This window comes from Hesperophylax consimilis, chromosome 15 (assembly GCF_061612785.1).
Source record: "Hesperophylax consimilis isolate HC1 chromosome 15, BYU_Hcon_1.0, whole genome shotgun sequence".
Lineage (NCBI taxonomy): Eukaryota > Metazoa > Arthropoda > Insecta > Trichoptera > Limnephilidae > Hesperophylax > Hesperophylax consimilis.
In genome coordinates, this window is record NC_142850.1 from 18,436,979 (window position 1) to 18,461,436 (window position 24,458).

Below are 24,458 nucleotides of genomic sequence, written 5' to 3' on the forward strand. Positions count from 1 at the left end.
TTACTTTGGTATTTTGATATCAACATTATAAATTTCAGAAATAATGTTGTTTTGATATTTGTTACATTGTTATTTTTTTAAGAAAGACCATCATTCCCGGGTTAGAAATAACCTGACAATATTTTAAATTCTCCTACATGGATGACTTATCCAGCCGAGGAATTGAATTCACGATGCCTGTGTGGAAACCAGAAGCGATGCCAATTTAGCCACTAACCGGTGTTATTTCACAATTTATTAATTAAAAAATGATCCGTGAGAAAAACCGCCATTCAGAATTGAAAATTTGCTTGACAGACCTCATTGGTGTCTATATCTGAGTAGCCAGGTACATTCCCACCTTTCCCTTATGTACTCCCCCTCCCTTCCCCAATCCACTATCTTCAGCCCCACAGCATACCTAAACTGAGAATGCTATAGTTTTACAGGTTGGGACTCTTTTGCGATACATTACGAATCAAAAATAATCAATTTCGGACACTAGTTATCATAACTTAATCTACGTGGAATTTTCGAGAAACATTCGAAGATTTGGACGAGCGGTTTCCACATTTTTCTCAACTCAATTAGTCCCTACTGTACCTACCACTTTTGACATTCAGCAAATATAATTTAATATCTATTATATTTAGTCAAATATGTGAAATAATGCAATATTTTTTTATTAAATTGCGTACGCTGGGATTTGAACCAGCGTGAGGTGTTTCAATTACTAAGCTACCGCTTGGTGAAGAGGATTTTCTTCCAATTGGGTATTTTATATCTAGGCATATAAGTGCTTTTTAAATTGATCCACGAAGTGTTATAACAATTGTTGCACTCTCGTCCGTTTGTGGTGTGTGTTCTCAGCACTAACCCTGATTTATTCTTCCTCCACAGCTTGGGTGCTGGGAGGGGCGATCTGCAAGATGGTCGCCTACCTACAGGGGGTGTCCGTGTCTGCCTCCGTCAACACCCTGATGGCCATTTCCCTGGAGCGCTGCAAGGCCATCAGCGCGCCCATGGCTGGCCCCATGACTAGCCGCTCCTGCCGCCTCGTGGTGGCGCTCATCTGGGCCTTCGCTCTCAGCATCAACCTGCCCTGGATCGTGGTTTTTACGCTGGTTCCTATCGACATACTGGGGAGCAAGGCACAGGTGAGATTTATAATTTAACTAACTTTTAAATACTTTTATTTGAATTTCTCTTTGTCTTCGTGAATGAATGCTTTTTTCTGATATCGGATGATATTGCAGCAGTTAGTATAAAAATAAATATCGGTCCTACCCAATCACAATTTTGCGCGATGTTGGTGCGATTTACTCAGTTCTTGTGTAGGATGGTTCGATCCTATAGCCAACAAAAAAAGTTTTAAAAGACATTTTGAAAGTTCACAGCAATTCACAAGAGCCAGACCCCGGGGAGGAAAATTCAATCCTCAGTCAAACCAACAACAAATATATATTTATGTATAGAAATTCGCTACTACCTGGCTCAAGAAATGGCGCAGCTAGGTCGATGTTGAAAATAGGTATATTTTAGTAAAAAAACTTTATGAGGGTTGATTTTTTAAACATTAACTCCACACAATGCTTAATATTGTCTCTCAGGGCTTAGTCATCTTTGGGTACGCTGTGCGAAAGGTCTTTTTAACCAATTCAACTGTGTTTGGGAAACCAGTGTCCTCCTACTAAAAACCAAAGTGATTTTAACGCTTATATATAAAGAAACTGAATGAAAGACAAGGTCAGAGCCCCTTGCGCTAAATATCATTTTACAAACGACTTGATTTGATGTATGCAGCTTCTCTGATGGTTTAAAAATTATCATTGATTTTTTGGCGAATCATTTTTCTCAAGGTCACCGATGTCCCATAGTCAACAGAAAGGAAGGATGGAGAGGAAGGTAAAAGGTATGAGGGGTGGGTCGGAATCTGACAGTTAGTGTGCCAGGAGTGATGTATGAATCCGTCCCTCCTACAGCGATTCAAGGCGTTGGGCTCTAGCAGACACTTGGAAAAACCACACCCCATAAACTTAAGCTCCCCTGCCCCAAAGTCACTAGAAGTAGCAAGCCACTTGGGGTGACCTGTGGCAGAAGCGTTGGTTATCAAATTAACGGTTCCCGGGCGGTGGTACCCATACCCGACTTGTAATTTCCAAATATACACGGTGACTGAGCAGATGGTTGCCTGTCTGTAAAGAATGCCCGTCTTCCTTTGTCAATACTCTGATAGCCATCTCACTAGAGCGTCGCAAAGCCATCATGTTGTCTTCATGCCGAGGGCCGTCGGCATACTGGAGAACAAAGCTCACGTGAGATTTATGATTAGGTACTGAGACGATTGTGTTCGTGTTTGCCTCAATTAGCACATTGATTGCTATAGCTTTCAAGGCCGTCAGAGTACCCATTGTTGTTGAGTTCTCATTGCTGAGGATTGTGACCCTCACAAATCTCAACATTTCCCTGGCTCCTAAAATCCTCGCGGTCCTGCGCAACGTGGAGAGCTACGAACATCAACGTTCTGAATGCTCGTGATATTTGATCACTCCAATGCATCGGTGATCTTCTTCTCTTTTTCCTGCCTTTCATTTTATTAGTGATTACGAGTTTCACTTTGCAAAAGTTCTCAGCTTGGCGAGCAACATGTCCAAATATAAAATATGACAAAAAATGTGTCAAAATATCTAAAGATATGCTGCAGGCAGACAGTTGTTTTGACGAAGGTTTCTGGGACAAATTTTAAGTTTCATAGGTTCCAGGCTTAAAGTATTTCGGGTTGGTCAAATGGAAACCCTATATTTAAATAGTTTCGTTTTGCAGATAGGGGTATTTTTTAAAATCTCTTCTTAATCATGATTTTTTCATCAGGTTCCTTTCGTAATCAACATAAGATCTGAAATAGAAAATATACTGATATCAACCACAGACAAAAACAGAATCTACTAAACTGAACCATACAAAAAACACTATCTTACTTATTTTAAAATTATTAAAAAAAAAAATTATACCACATGATATATGTTCATAATTAAATTCATATGCAACTTTGTTGTAATATTAATTTTCTTATAATTAAATTATAATATGTAAATGAAATCCTCAGCACGGGAGATCCCAGTGAGGATATCATTATCTCTATATTTTACTAAAAAAATAAGACAATAAATCATTATCATTATTAATGTAAAATGTACCTACCTTTAAATCTTCAAGCTTGATCTGAAAGGAGAAACGTACATAAAAACACCTTAGTGATTATTTAGACTTCTTCCAAACAGTGTACACAGAATAAATATTCCTGATAGGTTTAAAATTCGGGACAAGCATTCAAGATTTATATAAACCACACTGCGGTGACATCTCGGGACTTTTGTTGGGACTCCCCTGAGCACGTCCCCCGAATTCCTCCTAAAGCGAATGAAAATAAAATAAAGCGAACGAGTTTTATACGAATCGTTTTATCAACTGAAAAGATCCAAGAAAAACTCGTAATTTGTGAGCGAAGGAGCCATTCGTCAGCTTTAAAATCAGTTCTCGCAATTTGTAACGCATCGCGCGAATTATCTTCACTTTCTACTCTTATTTGTATTGATTCTTTTCCGATATTGTTCCCTTCAGAGCAGAGTATTTTTTAAATCATAGCACTAAGGCTTTATACACGGATTACAGTAACAAGAGAGATGGGCCATGACATGGCGTCTGCGGGGATGCTGTATAAAGGAGCTTTTTAAGTAAAGGGGGGATAGTAGATTCTGTAAAGTAAAAAGGTATGAGGGGTGGGTAAGTATCTTAAGTTCAATGTGTCCAGGAGTGTGTATGAATCCATCCCTCCTAGCGCGGTGCAAGGCGTTAGGTCGAAAGACACCGTCTGACCACATGCATCCGCCACCAAAACCTGGACTAACCCCATGAACCCAAGAACCCCTTCTCCAGTCACCAAACGTGGCGAACCACTTGTTGTGAGTTGTGACCTATGGCAGAGACGTTAAATATCCAACTAATGGTTCCCGAGACGGTGATATCCATACCCTCCTCTCAAATTACCTACCCCAAACGCATAACTTTCACAAGCTCTGCCGCTTTGTTTCTGCTAATGTTTCTATAATCCATTATTTTCCGGCCTTGAATATCTCGTGCCTTCTCCCTTAGGTTAAATACAGTGTACAATAAACTTTCAGAATAAATTAGTATATATCGGAATGGTGGGTAAATTAAGACAGGAATATGAAAACAACATAAAGTTTTTTGTAAGATATTAAATAATAGCGAAAAAGATATTAAAACTTAGCGCCCTTAACTATAGGGCCTACTGTGTGGATTTTACGTAAAAAAGATTCCTATTGCTGAGCATATAAATAACGATAGAAAATAAAACCAATAAATGACCTGTGTTTAGTTTTGGTTGAAACAAACGGTCGTAAGTTTTGTGAAGAAGTCTAATTCAATTCGAATAATTTAATTTTAAAATCATTTTGTATTGTTCCACTACAGTTTCGACATAAACTATGTGATATAATATTAAGCCTTTATCTCTTAAAACAGCCTTTGGCAAGATTCAACATAACCCATTTGAGTCATCTAAGCATCAAGGCTTAACTTAACGCCTAAGCTAATACCGTATTACCAGAGAAGAGCTTTATTTCTACTCGAGGTAAAAGCTTCAATGAAACTTGACAGACGGATCACTGGATTACAGGGATATATAGGAATAAAAAACAGTATTTTTTGCCGGTAACATGTTTTAAAATTTTTTTAACTAATCGTTTTCGTCTGAATTCTTGACACATCATTTCCAATTTTGAAGATGACAAACTTATCCGAGTTCATTGAATCAGACTTACAATCACAAACAAACAACTGAAATTTGTATTTTAATAGCTTTTTCTTTTTTGTAAGATTAAGAAAGGGACGCTCAGATTGTTTTGGCATGCAGAGCGAATGCACAAAGAAAGGAGTGTAAGAAGAATGTATGAATGGCAGAAGGGTTCAGGAACGCCCGAAGAAGACTTGGCACGATCAGGTGAACCAGATACTTGAGTCGAACCATGTCAAGAGTCAGAATAATAGTAGATTATCGATTTATAGCGATGTATGAATGTAAATGAGGAAAGGAGTGTGTGCCAACACCGAGTTGTTGTTGGTCCATCCTACCTACCTCTGTCTACCCCTGCGAAAAACGGAGTTTTGGTTAGATAGTTAGTTGTTGCTATTTAATAATTCTTAAGCGATTATAGTATTATATACATATATTGGAAATTCAGGGCAATTATTAATATTTTTATCCGTTTAATCGATAACTGATTGGTTCTCTGTAATATTCACACTCGTCGCTTTTAGTAGACGTATGCGTCTAGTAGACGAATCTGTAAAAGTTAACAAAGAGAAAATCATTGTCATTATTACTAGCTCAAAAATTGTCATTCAAGGGTGGTTAGTTTTAACCTTGAAACTTACGTGTAACTTACTTACAAGATATTATTTAATTACCTATTAAGAATTAATAAGTTACAATCGAGTAAATATTCTTAGCAGTGTGAACATATATGAGTATTACGGTTCCCTGACAGAACATTGAAGAAAAGTGAGGACAAACAAAAAGCATACCTTACTGTGATGATGAACGTAAGTTTAAAGGTATGAAAGAGACATTCGTGTATGAATTCCGATCGTTTAAAAAGGGTTTGTCCGCTTATCTGCTTTGTATCTCGTATTTTTATCATGTATCTTCCTGATAGAAACATGTATCACAGTGCGACAGTAAGCAATATAAATATTCTACCGACAAGATCATTATTATATTGTACCCAATAATAATTGGTAATCCAGTTCTTCTCTAAACGAAGAATTAGCATACTTACCTAATCTAACCTAATTTAACCTAACCTAACATTTTATCATTTATTCCGTTCAAAAAAAGTTATCTGTAATGAAATGATAAAGCAATAGTAGAATGTTGTAAGCGTGTGCGTGAGCCAGAAAAAAGAGCCAGAAATTAATCATATATTTGCAAATAAAATTAGCCTAGGACTCGAAAGGTTTTATTTATACATCACGTGACACCAACATAATAACCTGCAGTTAACACAAAAGATGAAAATGGGGTCTATAAACACGAAGCTGAGGAAATCAGAAAACGCATTCAACATACATGAATATGAAATCTGCAGATATGAAGATGATGAAATCTACAAACATGAATATACAAATATAAGGAAATCATAAAAAATGTGATTTAACACTTATCACAACATCCTACGGCACACTTCGGAACAGGGATCCCTAGTGAGGAGGACTGCGAATAACTAATCATAAAAAACCATATGATTTTAAATTTCTAAAATTTGTTACTTGTTTCCTTTATGAACTGACAGCTTTATTCATAAAAGTCGTCCTCGTTTCTAGTGATAATCTATTACAGTTACCCGTCCATGAGGTGATTTCAAAAAATGTTTTTTTTTTACATTTGTTGAAAACACTTTTTAAAGCCCTGGCATGTATTGTCATCTATTTTATACTATACGTGGCTTCAGGGAAATCCCCATCTCCATGGAAAAACATATTTTCTTTTAGACGATTTTCTCGGAATCGTTGTACGAATTTGGAAATTTCTGGGTATCCAAATAATATACATAGGAGATGTCACATCTATAAAAATATCAAAAGCTTACTTTAAAACCTTTTTTTCAGTATGTTTCCCCGTTTCCAATATTTTCAATGTATTTCAAATGTGCTATTAACATCTTATTTCTTAATTTTCCCTAAAAACAAATATATTTTTAGAAACTAGATAAAATTATCTGTCCGGTACATCGATACATCAACTCTAGATACGGCGAGTCTTACAATTTGGTCGAATAATTCGACCCATCTAAGAGTAATTTCATAACCACACTCTTGCAGACCACAAAAAAATTGAAAATCAATGCTTCTTCCAGTATTTTGACTATGAATACACTGAACTGAACACTTTCTGTTTGATAAAAGGTTTTCGTAACCCAATTTTATGAACCAATTATTTTTGTTTCGGTGTCATTTTCAACATCCACACGCCCTGTCTAGACTTTGTTGGTCGATGGTCCGGTATTATATACTTAAAATAAATATTACTAATTCAAAATAATTAAATTTGAATACCAAACATGAAAACTGTTACCTTAAAAAAAACGCTAACCATATTTTTATTTATTTATTTCATATGGAAAAAAGTGACAGTCAATATTTCGAAAATACGTTTTATAATGGAATTTGTAAAAAAACTGAAAGTTCACTTTTATCTCATTCACACAAGAAAAATTAGACATAATTTTTAACGATACCTTTATGTTCCAATCTTTATCATTATGTGTATATATGTGCAGCAGTTAATCTTATGTTTAATTGGATATTTTATTTTATTCTATTTCTTCTCTTTGTTATTCATATTTATACAAAATATGTTAGTAGGCTAAGGCACCAGTTAAAAGTACATATACCTATTTTTTAATACTATACTTATCAAACAACTTATCAAAATGTTAATACTCATCCTAATTTGACTGTCCTAAAACGGGAATCCTCCTAGTTAGGCAGTCAAAACATTTCTTCAATAATGTATGTAAATGTATAATCTTTAAAAAAAAAAATGTCAAGCCGATTGGTGTGTTAAACGGAGAAAATGAAGTATTGCTAATTTATTGAGAATATCTTAAAATCATTGGTAGTCCGGTTAAGAACGGAATTGCAGGCCTTAACCAAAGAATTAACAGGATTCCTGATAAACTTTAAGGAAATTACGAATATATGTATCACGACGAATTGCGAAAATATTCGATGTGTTCCGACATTGTGATAATATATTCGCAATCTACTAAGAGTATCAGGAAACCTGTTAATTTAATTACTAATAATTGAAGAGATTCTTAATAAATTAACAATACTTGTTTTTCTCCGTATAGCGGCACGAAATATGAATTATTCGCATGGCATCTAGTATACATTACGTTTGAGCCAAACTGTGAAGAATTATCATTTCTCTTTGCAACGTCGAAAAAATTACGCATATTAGAAAGAATTTTTTTTATGAAATATGGGCGCACGGTCACATTTGACCCTCAAACGCTTCATGGGTTAAAGTCGCCGAATTCCCAGAGCTTTCCATTTTTTTTCTTACGGAGAACACGTTTTATGCAAAACTTGTACAAGACCAAAACCGCTGACAAATTATTTTCGCTTCGAAACAAAATACAAATATGCTTTACTAGTAAGCAAGAAAATAATATGTAAATTTTAAACTTTAACAAATATATTTGTAAGTAGGTATCGGTGAACAGATAAACCTCACACACGGTTTTCTTTCGGAGAATCAACATATACTCGTAAGTTGCACATGCCTGTGAAATATTTAGATTTAATATTCGTTTTGATGTTGACCATTTATTGTTTCCTCTTGCAGGTATATTCGTAACGAAATCACAGCCTACTTAGTAACAACAAATTCGTGCCATAATTTTGTGATTCAATCAGATGCTTTTTTGCAATATTTTTTGCTATTTATAGCTTAGATAGGTGATTAGTAACCCGGGCTATATTATTTTAAGGCGATGCCATACGTAGTAATGCAAAATCATGTGTTTTTGGTTTGAAAATTTTGTCGCCTAGAAATGTTTCAGATGCTTTAATTAAATACTGCGAGTAAAATACACCTTGGCCTTTGAAATAATGGAGTATTTTTGTAACCCCAGAAAAAATAATGTAAAGGTCTATAAAAACTGCTTTAAAGTTCAAAATCTCCTACTTACGAACCCATATTCGGTTATGATTTTATTGTATAATGTGGCAAATTAAGTGATCTATAAAATGATCGAAAAAAAATTAAAATTTATGCCTGAACATCCACAACATAAAATAAAAGGCACTTTTTGGCCATGTTTTTTTCTTGCATAAATCAAAACAGGCGGATGGTGTTAAGCGGGAATTTAAACCTTATCGCCATCTACATAAGGGTTGTTATTGATACCAGCTCAATTTAAAATATTACGCGACGTAGTGCATCGCCTTAAGTATAAGTTCCTTGTGGGGCGATCAATATTTACAAATGCTGGGCTGATTTATTTGTGCATTTACTCTATTATAAAAACTGTAGACTTTCTATTTGGGAGGCGGGTTTGAGTGCCGCCACCCCGGGAACCATTTATTTGATAACCAACATATCTGCCATAGGTCACCCCAAGTGGTTCGCAACGTTTGGTGATTTAGCAGGGGTGCCCGGGTTTATTGGGTGGGTTGTGTTCAAGATACACCAGCCCACCTGTCTAACCAGGGAAACTGTTTCCCGTAAGTGAAGTGATATATATTTGTATGTCCGTTACTTCTGAACACACTGATACTTAGACGCTTGGACCCAGTAAAATTTCCGACGTCAAAAAGCGCGTCCAAAACGCGACAGTGTCCGGAAACTAGTACTAAATTCGAGAATCTAAAGTATCTTCATTACATTTGGAGTATGGCTGGTATCTAAAGTGATGTGGTTTAAAATGTGTAACTTTTTTTATTCAATATGTAACTAAAACACCGCTTAACGGTTGGGAAGTGTTTATTTATTAGTAAGGCTAAGTGTTATTTATATTAAGTGATTTCTTCCAATATCGTTTTATAGAAATCTTAAATGATTGTATATAATTTCTGCAGAGAATTATTATATTTCACGATGGTATGGGTAGGGCTTAGATTTCGATAAATATAGAAACTAAATAATGTAATAAACATAATAAACATAAAAGTTACATCGGTTAAGAAAACACTTACTTTGTGTTTTTAAACTTGAGAAAGAGGTTTTTTTATGTACCACTTAAGTAAATTTCATATATAAAAGCCGATACGTTACTTTTAGTGGATAAATTATTATTATGCCTTCATTATTTTCGAGTTAAATTTGTAGTTTATTTATTTTATTTTATTTTTTTTATTATTTTAATATAGATCATAGTTTCATTAATACATACATATTTTGCAAAATATAATATTTAGGTTCATAATTGGTCATGTATACCTTATCAGAAAAGAGGAGCTCTTGTGCCTGATAAGGGAGCCACGATTCTTACTTAGATTCAATGTTATAATATTATGTTATGTGTAAAATATAAATATAATATATATATATACATATATTTTTTTTAATATAAGTTTTTTGGAAAAAAAGTTTGATTTTATTTATTTGTTCTTGTTGGTTCATAATACAGCGCAATTCGGAAGGGAGATTATTGTAGTTTTTTATGGCTTGGTAAATATAATGGTTTTGCATTTGAGTTGTTTTAAAGATTGGCGTAATAAATTGATTTCCATTTCTCATCAGTTTGTAAAATTCTTGATATTCTGTGTTATTTTTTCTTTACACATTTTTATAATTGAAGTTTGCTTAAATATATCATCAATATTTGGTACTGGAAACAATTTAAAAAGCAATTTTGTTGGGAAAGTAGAGTTTTTTTTATGTATTACCTTTATAATAATTTTTTGCGAGAATTTTATTTTTATTTTTAATACTTGCGGCACGTTTCAGAATGGAAGATATTCTGATTATCGCCCTGGTAAGACCACTATTCAGAATTGAAACGTAGCTCTTAAGCCATGTTTGATGACCAGATCTGAATAGCAAGGTATATTTCTCTTCCCCATTTCTCTTCCCCATCTCCTACCCGTCCCCACAACCTTTAGCCTTATAACATAGTCTCATTAACTCCAAAGGGGTTGGGAGCAGTTGGACTCTGGCTCGGTATTCATATATATATTTTTAATCCCCACTTAGATAAAGCAAACAAACCTTAGCTAACTTTGACATTGAATTCCTTTTGACATTGCTAAATTTTCCTACATTGTTCAGATGTCATTGAATAATGGCGTTGAGCAAAATAGAAATAACGTCTAAACCATTTATTGTAGATTAAAACTGGACGTTTGTTGTAAATATTTTTCGTTTGTATTTAACAATTATTTATTCATACACAGTTTTTTATAATTTTTTATAATGCTTTCCCCATTTAGAATATTTATGTTTTACCTATGACAAGAAAGTGTTCGAGTTATTTAAAAAAATATTAATAAACGTTTTCTGTCCACTTTGGATATTTTCAAGAACATCGTATGAATCATGTGTTTTTTTTAATCCACTTTATGTTATTTTTCTGTCAAATAAATCTACATTTGATCGAATTTTACGTATAATTGTATATTGTATCCCTCTACATAATTTCGTTATTTCACACTCTCAAAATAACAAGAAAAATTAAGTCATTTACCAAGTGTATTTCCACGATTAGAGATGATAAATTCATAGCGTGATTGGAAAAAAAGTATTTTTTTAACCATAAATAAACGAATTTCTAATTTCATCCCAAAGCCAAATGGCACCCAGAGCATGTTGGATTTTGTCGCCTTTTGAAATAAACATTGTTGCATAAAATCGCCCTATTCACGCGAACTATATTGAGAAATAGCTTTTACAAGTGGTAACGTTTTGAAAATTAGGCAATTATACCCTTCATTCTAGAAAATCTTAATTATGTAGGTACTACTGTACCTAGATACAATTTATTCACCGTTTTACTTACTGAAAAGTACAAGGTAGGTACAGTAGAAATAGTGTACTGGTGTACTGCATCGTAGGACTCGAAGAAATTTCCAGTTCTCATGAAGCCAATATCTACAGTAAACCAGTGTTCAGCTCGTGACCATCGATTTTCACCCACCTGTGCACCGAGATCAATGCTTCTTAGAGCAGGCTCCATTAAAATACCTGTAGAAAAGACTCGGCTTGCCCTCATTGCATTTGTGCATTAGAGATGACAATCGGTCTATTAACAACGGATTGGACAACAATCAGACGGACCACCCTCCTTTGCACATATGTAATCAAGTAGGTTTATCGAGAATTGTGGGCCAGGGGTGGCTCCCAAATTCAATTGTTGGGCGTACTTGAGATTTTAGGGTTATCTTAATCTGCTAGTTCTCTATACAAGACGCCCAGTTTCTTGAAAGCCTACTAAATATTTGATACAAGAATATCTATTATTCCATAAAATCATTTAATATAGATTTGCGAAGAAAGCCTCGAAGTATTTTACGCAATTTGCTGTTCCATCCCATTATTCGAGGCTGGGCTCGCTCTCAAATGTATTCACGCCATAATATCATCATCAATTTGGGAGGCGGTTTGGGTACCGCCGGCCCGGCAACCATTTATTGGATAACTAACACATATTTATTTAGTTATTGAAGACAATATTAGTGATTTCTAAACGAAAATCTGAAACAGAAAAATCAGAAAAGGATACGGTCACATCTAGGACTCGAACCCAGGACCCTTGTCTTTCCGGGACACATTATATTTATATATAATATAATTTTTTTTTTTTTTCATGTTCTCCATAAAACGGTTATACACCAATATATCATGGAGAAGATTACAAATTAAAAAGTGTACAGAGGCAGTTTTACTATTTTGTGACATGTGTTAAAAGATAGTTACTGAATTGTCTGTAGGTGACATTGGAAATGTCGATGGATTAGCCGCAGAATCGTTAAGCAGTTGAATCGCTCTGTTTATTGGCGCGTTCTGATATAGGCAGAAGTCCTCTCTTTCGGAGCATATAAGAGTGCATGGGATCTCCCTCGAGTATAATTGCTAGGGACATAAAAGTTAACCTCTTTCAACATAGGCGGATTGTGTATTGTACCAGAGATTAACTTAAAAAAGTGTTTGCCTAAAAATATTTTTTCTGCGGGCTTCTAATGTATTGAAATCGAGCATTCCTGTTAAGAACAAGGATGGATACATGAATGGATAGTATGTATATTCCCAGGTAACGCATAAACCTTTTTTGTACTTTTTCTATTTCTAAGATATGGTTGTGTTCAGAAGGGGCCCAAATAATGGAGTTTAAATAATATGTTTGTTCTCAAGTGGTTCCCTACGTTTGGTGATTCAGCAGGGGTACCCGGTCTCATCGGTTGAGGTGTGTTCACCATCTGCATGGCGTGTTATCAGGAGAGGCTGGTTCGGGGAGATACTTTGACTTCTTCAACTGGTCTCTCGACCAATCAACTTGTGCCGCAGTCTGAGGGATATATTCGTATGTTCGTCTCTCTTGAACACAATAACCCCTAGATTCCTACTCACCTCTCTACCTTTTTCCTTCCTTTCAGTCCTTCCTTTCCTCAAAAGACCCTTGAGGGAAATTAGTAAAAATAAAATCTTACACGTTCATACTATACACTCTCATACTCATACACATACATATCGCGCGGTTGTTGCTTAGATTATTATTTGATAATATATAGTTGTTATCAGAGATGTGCAAAATGGGTACCCAAAACCATTTGAAATGCAAAATGGAAATGGGTCAAAACTTTTCCATTTGAAAATGCAAAATGCAAAATGGTTTTTAGAAAAGCATTTCAAATGCAAAATGCAAAATACCTATTTTCAAAATGCATTGAAAATGCAAAATGGTTTCTCAGGTCAAACAATCAAAATAATTATAGAATTTTTAAACAATTTTGTCATTTAATAATGGACATCAATGTAGAACAAACATATTACATGATGGTAAATCCAAAAACACCACGACTACGGATTATGAAACCACAAAAAATTTGCGCGGGACTAATGTTGCCAACGTAAAAACATAGAAACTGCTATCTAACATTTAATATTACAGCGTCATGGCCCCATGTTCAGTATTTGAATCAGTATTTTTTGTAATGGCATTACTCAATTGCCAGGGCTCCTACCAGGGAGCAACTTCACAAATGTAAATTATCTCTCATAGCGAGGTTGAGGACCGACTGATATTTGGGGCTTATGAAAAAAAGATGAGTGGAGATAGTAGGAAGAATGTTGCAAAAAAGCATTTAAAATGGAAAATGCATTGAGAAAAGCATTTAAAATGCAAAATGGTTTTTAGAAAAGCATTTAAAATGCAAAATGGAAAATACACATTTTGCATTTCCATTTGAAATGGATTTATTTGAAATAAATCACATGTCTGATTGTTATATTATTATAGGATCTCACATCTCTTGACTCAGGCACAAGCTTGAGTCCCAGCTGCTCCTAACTATCTGGAGTGACTATGGTATGAGCAATAGGGTTGGTGTTTTTCTCTTTATTTATTCTCTAAAAAAAAATTACGATGATTAGGTATTTTTAATTAATGTGCCATAACCTAAAAATTCGTTTTTATTCCTGAATATGGTGGCGTGCGTTGGTGAATGCCGTCTTACTAACCAGTGGCGTTTTCTACGTTATAATGACGTCGTAGCCAGTTATAACCGTTTCTGAAGGAGCGGTTTTAGGTCGCCTTTAAAATCGATAATTTTGAATTAAAATTACCTATTTTCGTACAATGAATCAGAAAATTCAATCTTCCAAGCAATTTTAACAGTATTATTCATAGCTTGTGAAAATAACCCACTGAGGAGAGGACAGAGAGAAGTTGATTTATATTTATTTTTTTACTGTAATATAAGGAATATAGACACATAAATATTTAACAATATTATATGTAAGATCATCATTGGTTACCTTATTAGGAAAGAGAAGTTCTTGTGCCTGATAAGGGAGCCACGATTCTTAAATAGGTTTTATGTTATAAGATCAAGGGTTTAAATGCATAGCGATATATTTAGATTTGGCTAAAGCCTTTGATTCAATATGCCACAAAACACTTTTTAAAAAATTAGAAAATATGGGTATCAAAGACAAAGAACTACAACTATTGAAAAGCTACATGAGCGACAGAACACAACAAGTCAAAATTAATAACTATACTAGCAAACCACTGCCGATTACACACGGAGTTCCACAAGGAAGCATACTAGGGCCCGTTCTTTTCATAATTTACATAAATGAACTTTGCAGCTTGGAAATAGATGGAGAAATAATTAGTTACGCAGACGACACAGTTTTATTATTTAAATCTAAGGATTGGAATAAGGTTTATAACATAGCGAATCTAGGAATCACGCAAGTGAAAAAATGGTTGGACTCAAATACACTCACACTAAACATATCGAAAACAAAATTCACAACGTACAGCATAACTAACACAGGACAGCCAAAAAACAATACAAACACCATAAAAATACACGAATGCATAAACACCAACATCTGCGATTGCCCCCCTCTAGAAAAAACAGAACAAATAAAGTATCTAGGAATCCTAATTGACCATAATCTTAGATGGACACATCACATCAAACAAATCACAAATAGACTCCTCAGAACAATACACATTTTCCTAAACATAAGAAACATATATAAAATAAAACAATTGAAAACAATATATGCACTATGCCAATCAATAATAGAATATGGAATAATTGCTTGGGGGGGAGCAACAAACGCAGCTATCGCTCAAATAGAAATCGCACAGAAAACGATATTAAAAGTAAAACATAAACTAACCGACACAGACCGAATATTTAAAAGCTGTGACGTACTTGATATACGCCAATTATATGTTAAAACACTACTAAACTACATTTTCGACCAAAAAAACAAACCCCAACAAACACAAAATATCACTAATAGACCGGTCAGACAAGCGTACAAAGAAAACATAAAAACTCCGACGGTAAACACTACCTTTGGACAAAGACACCATAAATACCACGCTATTAAAGCATTCAACAGTCTTCCACTTGAAACAAAAATTGAGGAAAATAAAAATAAATTCAAACACAAAATAAAAAAATGGATTAAAGAACAAAAAGACAAGATTACCAAAATACTATAACATAAAAGAATAAAACATATACACGCAACACAAAAAAAAATATATAAAACACGCAACACGCACAAACACATATATCATTATAAATGCCGATTTACATTCTCTTTTGATATTTTTCTTTTAGTGTTATAATTATATTTTAATTTTTAATCTTTATTTTAAATTTATCTTTATTTTAATGTTGTTTTTCTTTTATTTTTTTTAAATGTATAAATTCTTAAATTATAAAATGGGGGCCTCAGCACGGGTAAACAACCCAGTGAGGCCAACATTACTAAATTGAAATATGAAATATTGTAAAAAAAATGTATCAACAATAAAAATAAAAATAAAATAAAAATGATATTTTTGCATAGAATATAGATTTCTCAATGTAATGTTTAATTTAAGTTTTTTTTTTAATTATTCCATTTATGTGTTAATGAAATAATTTTTAACTGACTTTAACTGACTGGTTGACAATACAACGCAGTTCAGAAGGGAGATTATTGTAGTTTTTTTTTGGCTTGGTAAATAAATATAATGGTTTTACATTTGTGTTGTTTTAAAATTAGGTGTAATAAATTGATTTCCATTTCTCATTAGTTTATAAAATTCTTGGTATTCTTTGTTATTTTTTTTTGTAATGGAAGCTTGCTTAAATATGTCATTGACATTTGGTATTGGAAACAATTTAAATAGTGATTCTCTTGAGAAGGTAGATTTTTTTAGTATTATTTTTATGATGGTGAAACTTTTACCGAGTTTAGATTATTATTTATAGGATCCTATGATTCCGTAGATAAGCAAAGAGTGGACAATAGATGAAAAGGGAAATTCACAATATTCAGATCTGTTCACCAAACACGGCAAAAGTCCTTTTGGACCATGATTCAGTTCTGAATGTTAGTCTTTCTAAAAAATAAAAACTACCCAGCATACGAGTATAACATCTTGTCACCTATATATTAAGCTTTGATCAAAGACTTTACATAAACATCTCCCCAGTTCAAATAAAGTTTTTTTTATATGTTTTCTCATTCCATGTAATCTATCTTTGCTCTGTGTAATTGCCTTGGACTTAATGATATTTACTTTTCTTTGAGAAAGTCATTCCAAGAGGTTTTACTTGCCAACGATTATTTGTTTTGCATTAACTTATTTTGGAGTCAAGCTCATCTTCGAGAAAAATATGGAAAGGCAATACGAAACAAATTGGAGAAAAATACTAAGAATAACCTAACGAAGTACCTAATAAAAGTAGATCTCCAAAGCAATTCATAAATATCTTGCCTAGTAAAAATATATATTTTATGAAAATATCTCAAATAAATTGGATTAATTAATTGGAATTGACCCTTTTTCCCCTAGTCATAACTCGCTTTGTATAGCTCACAGAAAGCTTTTAAACAGTGATCTCGGGAGTTATGAAAAATGCATAGTGTATCCTGTTTGAAATCAATTTCTTGGCCAACGTAGGTATCTATTTCAACAACATGTCAATCATATGCTATGAACCATTTTATTCTCAACTTAACTGCTAAAAAAACCGAAACTATATTTTAAGATACCATAAAACCACAGAGAAATTCAATTAAAAAAGAAGAAATTCGAATTTAAAAAGCTCGGTCGAAACCGGGTGTAACTTTAAATGAAGATTGCTGAAAAAAATTAACAGAATGAAATCAGACCGATAAAATAATATAAAAAAATAAACTGTCAGAAGAGCTTTATGGGCAGTCTGAGTGTCGAAAGTAACTTCAATTTTCTTTCCTCTGGGTGAAATTAAGAGAAAGCTACAAAACTATACCTTATATTGTAGGTAATAGGCATTAAAATCGCTTGACAAACGGAGTCTAGAAACTGGTTTTTATTTATTTTGTAAATAATTTTATAAGAAAGCAAAAAAGTTAATCAAGTGAAACTGTCACAGATAATCTTAGCTATAATACTGTATTTTTTAAAGTTGTTTCCTTTACGCGTTCATACATTTCTATTGAAAAATTTTTTTTTTTAGTAGTTTACATTTATATTTTTTATTGAGTAATTTTTTTTTTAAATTTATATTCTACTCAAGCGAAACAATTGAAAAACCTTCAATTTATCTGAATCATATTTTTTGGTATTCATAATGTACACCAATTCGTTATAAAGATTAATCAAAATAGTGATTTAGCATTAAGCTTCGCTTTAAGGATAAACATAAAACTATCCATAAGCTGCTCCTTCATAGATAGCGCTAATTTAATTGTTTTACTAAAAACACTTGTTATAAAACAATTAAAATTAGCGCCATCTATGAAAAAGTAGATTATGATTTATTTTGAGTTCCCCGTTAATTAAACATTTCCAAAAAATATTTTTTTTCTCGAATTACAATAATCATTTTCATTAACCTGTTTGGGCACTAGAAGTTAAAGAAAGAAGTTGTTTTATTATCCAAGTAGGAACTGTAAAACAACCGACCCATTATGATTTTTTTCACAGTAGCTCCATATAGGAGACCTTGAGGAAAATAATTTCCCCCTAGACCTGAGTCATCTTTGGGGATGCTGTGTGGAGGGTCTTTTCAAAGAAAGAAAGAAAGAAAGGAGTGGAAGTTCCGTGAAGGTAAAACGTATGAGGGATTGGTAGGAATTTGAGGGTCAGTGGGTCCAGGAGTTTCGATGGGCCGAGAGAGACCGGCTGAAGAGGTCAGAAGGTCTCTCTCAACCAATCTCTCCCGATCCGGCCCGCCGCGTAGTTAGTGGGCAGACGCATCCGCCGCCTAAACTTTTCCAAAAAAAAATCACCCAATAAACCCGGGCACCCCTGCTAAGTCGCCAAACGCGGCGAAGCACTTGAGGCGACCTATGGCAGAGATGTTGGTTATCTAATAAATGGTTCCTAGCGGTGCCCTTACCTGCGTCCCAAATAATAACAGAACTTGCATAAAACTTTCGCAGAACTTGAATATTTATTTTAAAATATCATTAATTGTTCTAATTCTGTGAAACAACCCGTTCTAAGTGAATTGACGTCTTCGGGTTTTCTTTCCAATTCATACAGATAATTTCAAAATATTTTCTGTATAGTTTACCAGAAGGTCATAGTTGTTTTAGTAATCCAAACAGTTCTATAATAATATCATATTACCAGTCATATAATAACTTTAACCTCACATAATAAACACACTTGGTACATAACCATAACTAGGTATATCTAACCAATAACCAGATATACTTTAGGGGTCCCAATTATCGAGAAATTTATACACAAGATGAAGTTTATTTGCGTTTTACGCCCAGTTTATAGGAGGGTTGTGTGGAACGAGGCGACATCTATCCGAATTTACATAAACCTCGTGTTTTACGTCAGTTTGTACGGCAATAAACAAATAATGGCGGTCTCTGAGCATTCGAGATGGACGCCATGGAATTTTTTCGTTATAATATTAGAATATTTTATAAGGAACTGGATAAAAAATGCTCCTTGACTTTCTAGTTAGAGACGAAGTTGTTACGTGTGTCTACTTTAGAAAAAAAAATTTAAAAAAAAAACAAAGTTAGATATAGCATGGAAACATGACTCACACCGATCTTAATCTTTCCCTTACTGTGCTAAAAAATCCACGCGTTCCGATGCTGTATACTGTATAGTCAATACACATCTCAAAATAACCGATTTAATATCGGAAAATCGCTTATGTTTATTTTATTTTATATCAAAAGTGATAATAATTGTAATTTAATTGCTGAAAACATGAAAAAACCATCGGCAGATGGTAAAAAAACGTGCGAGGGGTCCACATCTAACGCCGGTCCGCGACCGACTGGCTGACGGCTGGCACACACACAGCTATACGGTCGTAGGTATCGATGGTCTAAATTGAAATACAACTGCGGACGCGTGGATTTCTCATGTTCCCGCATAGCGAACTAAAGCGGGAAATCAATAGCGTGTCATTTCTTCGCACACTCTTCGCGTAGCAATGTCACACGGTTGATTTTATTGGTGTATTTGTTTCCGATTTTAACAAAAATCTCTGATTTTTAATTGAATTTGAAAACTATGTAAAATTTTATTTTTTAATTCAGTGCATAAATGTATAACGGAGCAATACCTAAAATCTGAACCCAGAATTTATTATATTTATAGAGTTATTAAAGTTATTAGAAGCAATGTGTAGTAAATACACACCACAGATAAGGAAAGGTCTAAAGCGAATACAATCACAGATTTTTGTGTGTAGGTAAAAACAAAGGCGGTGCGCCGCTGGACGTAGATGCGTTTTTCAGTTATATGGGTAAACGGTGTTGACGACACTTTTGTGCAAGCGGATTCATACAAATAATGGCTCATGGCAATCATGGCCCATCTCCCTTATTTCTATTATTATATATATATGGTTTTGGATTAAGGTCATTGAACTAGAGGTCCAACACGAACATGAAGCTTTCTAGGTTCATGATTACGAATTTATTAACATTGTTAACATTGACACGGTACAGGTTTTTTTTTAAATTAACAATAACGGTGATTATTTGTCAGACAGTCGTTTGACAGTTGACAGCAACTAAAATATTGTTAGTATCGAGCCGATTTGTCCTAAATGGTAAAATTGTTAGTAAGTCGATAAAAATCGTTACCAACTGTATTCCCGTGCGAGGTCCCCTAAGGTGTCAGATAGAAAGTTCTTTGGTTGACCTTTATAAAGTATTGAACCCTCGAGATCTTGGTGGGAGTCCGACTCCACATTCCACTCGGCTAAGTAACCAGTCTGGGGATGGAGTACGCCTGGGTATCTAACACAGTCGATCGATAAAGGTTTTATCGATAACGTCGGTAACTTGTCATCATTCCCGAGTAAGACCGCAGTTCACCTACGAATAAACAACCATTCATAACTACTAAATGTTTTTAATTTATTCGACGTGAAGTGTCGTTTCTACGTTAGCGATCAGCGATCGTGCTCGGAAACGATAACAAGTAAGATAAATCCTTTATCGATCGACCGTGCTAGATACCCTGAAGTATTTTTATTTTTATTTAGAACCTATTAGAATAATTTCTTACGTAAACTACAATTACATCCAAATATATAATTAAGGTTACAATATAAGAATATTTTTTTCATTATCCAAATATATTTAATTAAGTATGATAGTCATAGATTTAAGAGAATTTAGGATGGAAACAATTGAAGCATAAAACATAATATCACATTCGCCAATCTCGAGAATTTGCAATAATTCGATTTCGTATCCACTATGAGCTGTCTCCAGTCTTCGCTTTGTGATTATCTAGTTAAATTATCAGTCTATATTACAGCAAGCTCCCGTAGTAAGTATTTATCTCAAATCAATAATCGACAAAAAGAGATTTTGAGTAGACTGTCTTGATATTCTGAAAATTTACTCCGGGAAAGAATAATCCTTAAGTTTTGGAACAAATAAAAAAAGGAATTATATTTAGCCACTAGCCGCAGTCGAGTATCATTAGTATTCTTAGGGTACGTATACATTTGCGAACCGAAACGCGAACCGTACCACGAATTACGCCAAAGGCACGAATCAACTCAAGCTGCGGTATACGTAGCATTAGCTACTTAGTGTGAGTCTCGCTAAGTTTTCAATATCTTTTCAGTTCTTCTATCAATGTTTTATATACGTTTTAGTAAGATCTTAATGATCTTTGAATCATCCGACGAAATATAATTAAATACATTTAAAAGAAGCGATAACTTCGTAGTTATCCACTATAAATAAATGAAACATTGTAACTTTGTTTGAACTACTATATGTTTAATTTTTTAATATCTGCGACCGGTTTCCTCAGGGAAAAATATTTTGTCCTGAGGAAGGAAGATGTATATATATATATATACTAACTTAACATTACCAAACAATGGATGAACATAATATTACTCGAAGTGGGGTGGTGGGCATGACAAGTGATTAGCGAAGATTGGGGGGATGGATTGGAGCGATCTTCCGATTGGAGTGCTGGTACCAACCCTGATGTATGGCAGTGAGGAATGGAACTACCAGAGGAAGGATGAAAGTAGACTTTCATATGAAAAATTGAGATTTCTGAGACGTATGCGTAGTAAAACCATGTGTGAAAAATTTGGAGAATCGCAAAGAATGCAAGACTGTGACTGAATGAAGGAGTTAGCGCAACACGGCATAACACCCCAAAAACAAACAACAAAAATGCTTTTGGCCGTGAGAATCTAAAAACTTACCCAATGCAAGACTGATTTAAAAGTAATGATTAAGATTAAGAAAGGTTTGCTTGAATGGTTTGGGCATGTAGAACAAATGAACAAAAAAGGGATAAGGATAGTATAAATACGCCACGAATGTGAATGGTATAAGAATTCGGGGATGACTAAGGAAGACATGGCTCGATTGAATTAACCAAATACTTGAGTCTGCCCGTGTCAAGAGTCAGAATAAAAGAAAAGTATGAGACACCGTGATGACTAGTTGGTTAGTTACATAAAATAAGCCATTATTTATCTGTTTTCCAGATCTGCACAGAGCTGTGGCCGAGTCAGGAGAGCGAGAAGCTGTACTTCGTGTTGGCCAACCTGACGGTCTGCTACCTGCTGCCACTGTGCGTAATATCCGCGTGCTATTTGCAGATCTGGAGAAGGGTGGCTTTAAGGAGGATGCCCGGGGAGATGTGCGGCCAGATCATCATCAACAGGAGCAAAGTCAAGGTGGTGTAACTGATGATCTTTACAAGACAGTTTAATTTTTGTTTTTTCTTCTTTATAATTAATCCTCATTTGGATTTTAGGTTTCGCCTCACATTGACATCACCGGCAGGGATATATTTTCTCTTTTTTATGCCAAAGTTTCAGGCTGCCCGCAATGCCCATCATTTCTTCAGACTGATTCGTGGAAAACTCGGCTACCACGGAGAGCATTCATTTCTATCTTCTCGATGGTTCTCTTATTCACTAACAGCATAGACTCTCCCAGCCTGCAGGACTATCTTGCCAATGGTTATGCCTGTGGGGAGAGCAATTTTGTTGTAGAACAGAATCAAATGGGATATCGATATATTTTGCGTCATTGAAGCCGCCTTTAAAGGGCAAACTCTGTTACTTCTAGTATAGTTGATATACCCACTGTTTATATTTATGTAATTTTCTCTTACATGTTTATTTAAATGAACAATTTTTTGATATTTTTAACCCTCTGATGGGCAATTTACTTTGACCCCTTTGGATGGGCAATGTGGCCTAGCCAGGCCATATAAAAGGGGCCATCGAACTAGTTTTAGATAAAAGCAGGTGTGCAAATAGAATGTATGGATGTATCAATATGTTTAATATATGTACATAACGGGTCAAACATCCTTCTTGTCTTACAGTATCATCAACGGCAAGACATTTTTTCATCATAATTCTGGCCAAGTCGAGCGACGTCAAAAGTTATCGCTGTATACTGTTCAGCCGGTACAGCGACGTATGTCAATTAAATCGAACATCACTCGTGCACCATGATTCACTTCACGATGAGCATATGGATGTTTTCCGGTGTAAATTTGACCTTTGAGCGGGTACTTTGTATTCGAATCGTAAACCCACCAGACTTTGGTGCCATATGCGATGGCTTGACCAAACTATGTGGTACAGTCCTTTAAGTTTCTGTCTTCATTTTTTAATTCTAATTAAACGGAAACTCACCGGTAATAGCACCATTCTTCGCAGCTCGTCGAGTTGTATAGTATATTGAACCGCTTGCCAAAAAGTCAACGGAAAAAAAAAATGGCCTGGCCAGGCCATATTGCCCGTCGGAGGGTTAAAATAATAAACTGAACTGGATTACATTAGGACAGATAAAGCACATCTGATAGGAACTGAAATGGGAATTAAATAGCGCATTACGGCTTAGCATCCTATCAAAGCATTGATCAACTCGATGATGAGATGAAAATTCGATGGCTTCTCGAAAAGATTAAGGACCCTTATAAAACATCTTCCCGATAAGTTAATTAGAGAATAAGATACTGTCGTCAATGTGGAACATTACTACGTTAAGGCTCCGTTACAAGCGTTCTAAAATAAGAAGATTGCTGTAGATGGTTTGAAAGGGAGATATGTAAATGATGAACAAATGGTAGAGGGAGCAAGTTAGTATAAAAAAACTATTTAAATAATAGGCGTGAGCAAGTCACGCGTGAAAATATTTAATAAAACACGACTTACTTAAAGTTTAGCAAAAATCTCTTGACATCTAAATTAAGTAGTATTTAAAGAAACACTGTGAATTTTTTCATACGTAGCATATGTGTTGTATGTAGCATACTTACTTTCATACAACTTTTTCAACACCTGAATAGAGATTATTCAAACAAAAATTGATAGACGTCACGGGACGCATGGCAGATAATAAAAAAACCTTGAAATTTATTTTTTTGCAATTGAAAGTGAACAATTTTTTACATTTTTAACAATAAAACAATTATTTTATTTACTAAAATATCCAAACACAAAGTAAAAATACATTAAAAATTATTTATTCTTTAAAATAGATCCATTGCCATATATAGATATATAGATCTCATCAAATTGTTGGTAATTCCGGTTAAAAACGGTATTGCAGGCCTGGCGAATGTATTAACAGGTTTCCTGATAACCTTTTAGCAAATTAAGAATCGCATAGCATTTGCTTTGACAATATATGATGACGAAATGCATAGATATTTGGGATTTATAAACACGTGTTCCGA

The 24,458-nt window shown here is 34.3% G+C and overlaps 1 protein-coding gene across 1 annotated transcript in view; it reads left to right on the forward strand.

The window, feature by feature from the left end:
* The window catches only part of LOC149417415 (neuropeptide SIFamide receptor-like), a 189,201-nt gene that overhangs the window by 163,956 nt on the left and 787 nt on the right, over positions 1–24,458 (forward strand). Inside the window, exons 2-3 of the mRNA XM_089640014.1 lie at positions 880–1,136; positions 22,246–22,437. Of these exons, the coding sequence (XP_089496140.1) occupies positions 880–1,136; positions 22,246–22,437 (449 nt within the window). The remainder of the gene's footprint in view (positions 1–879; positions 1,137–22,245; positions 22,438–24,458) is intronic.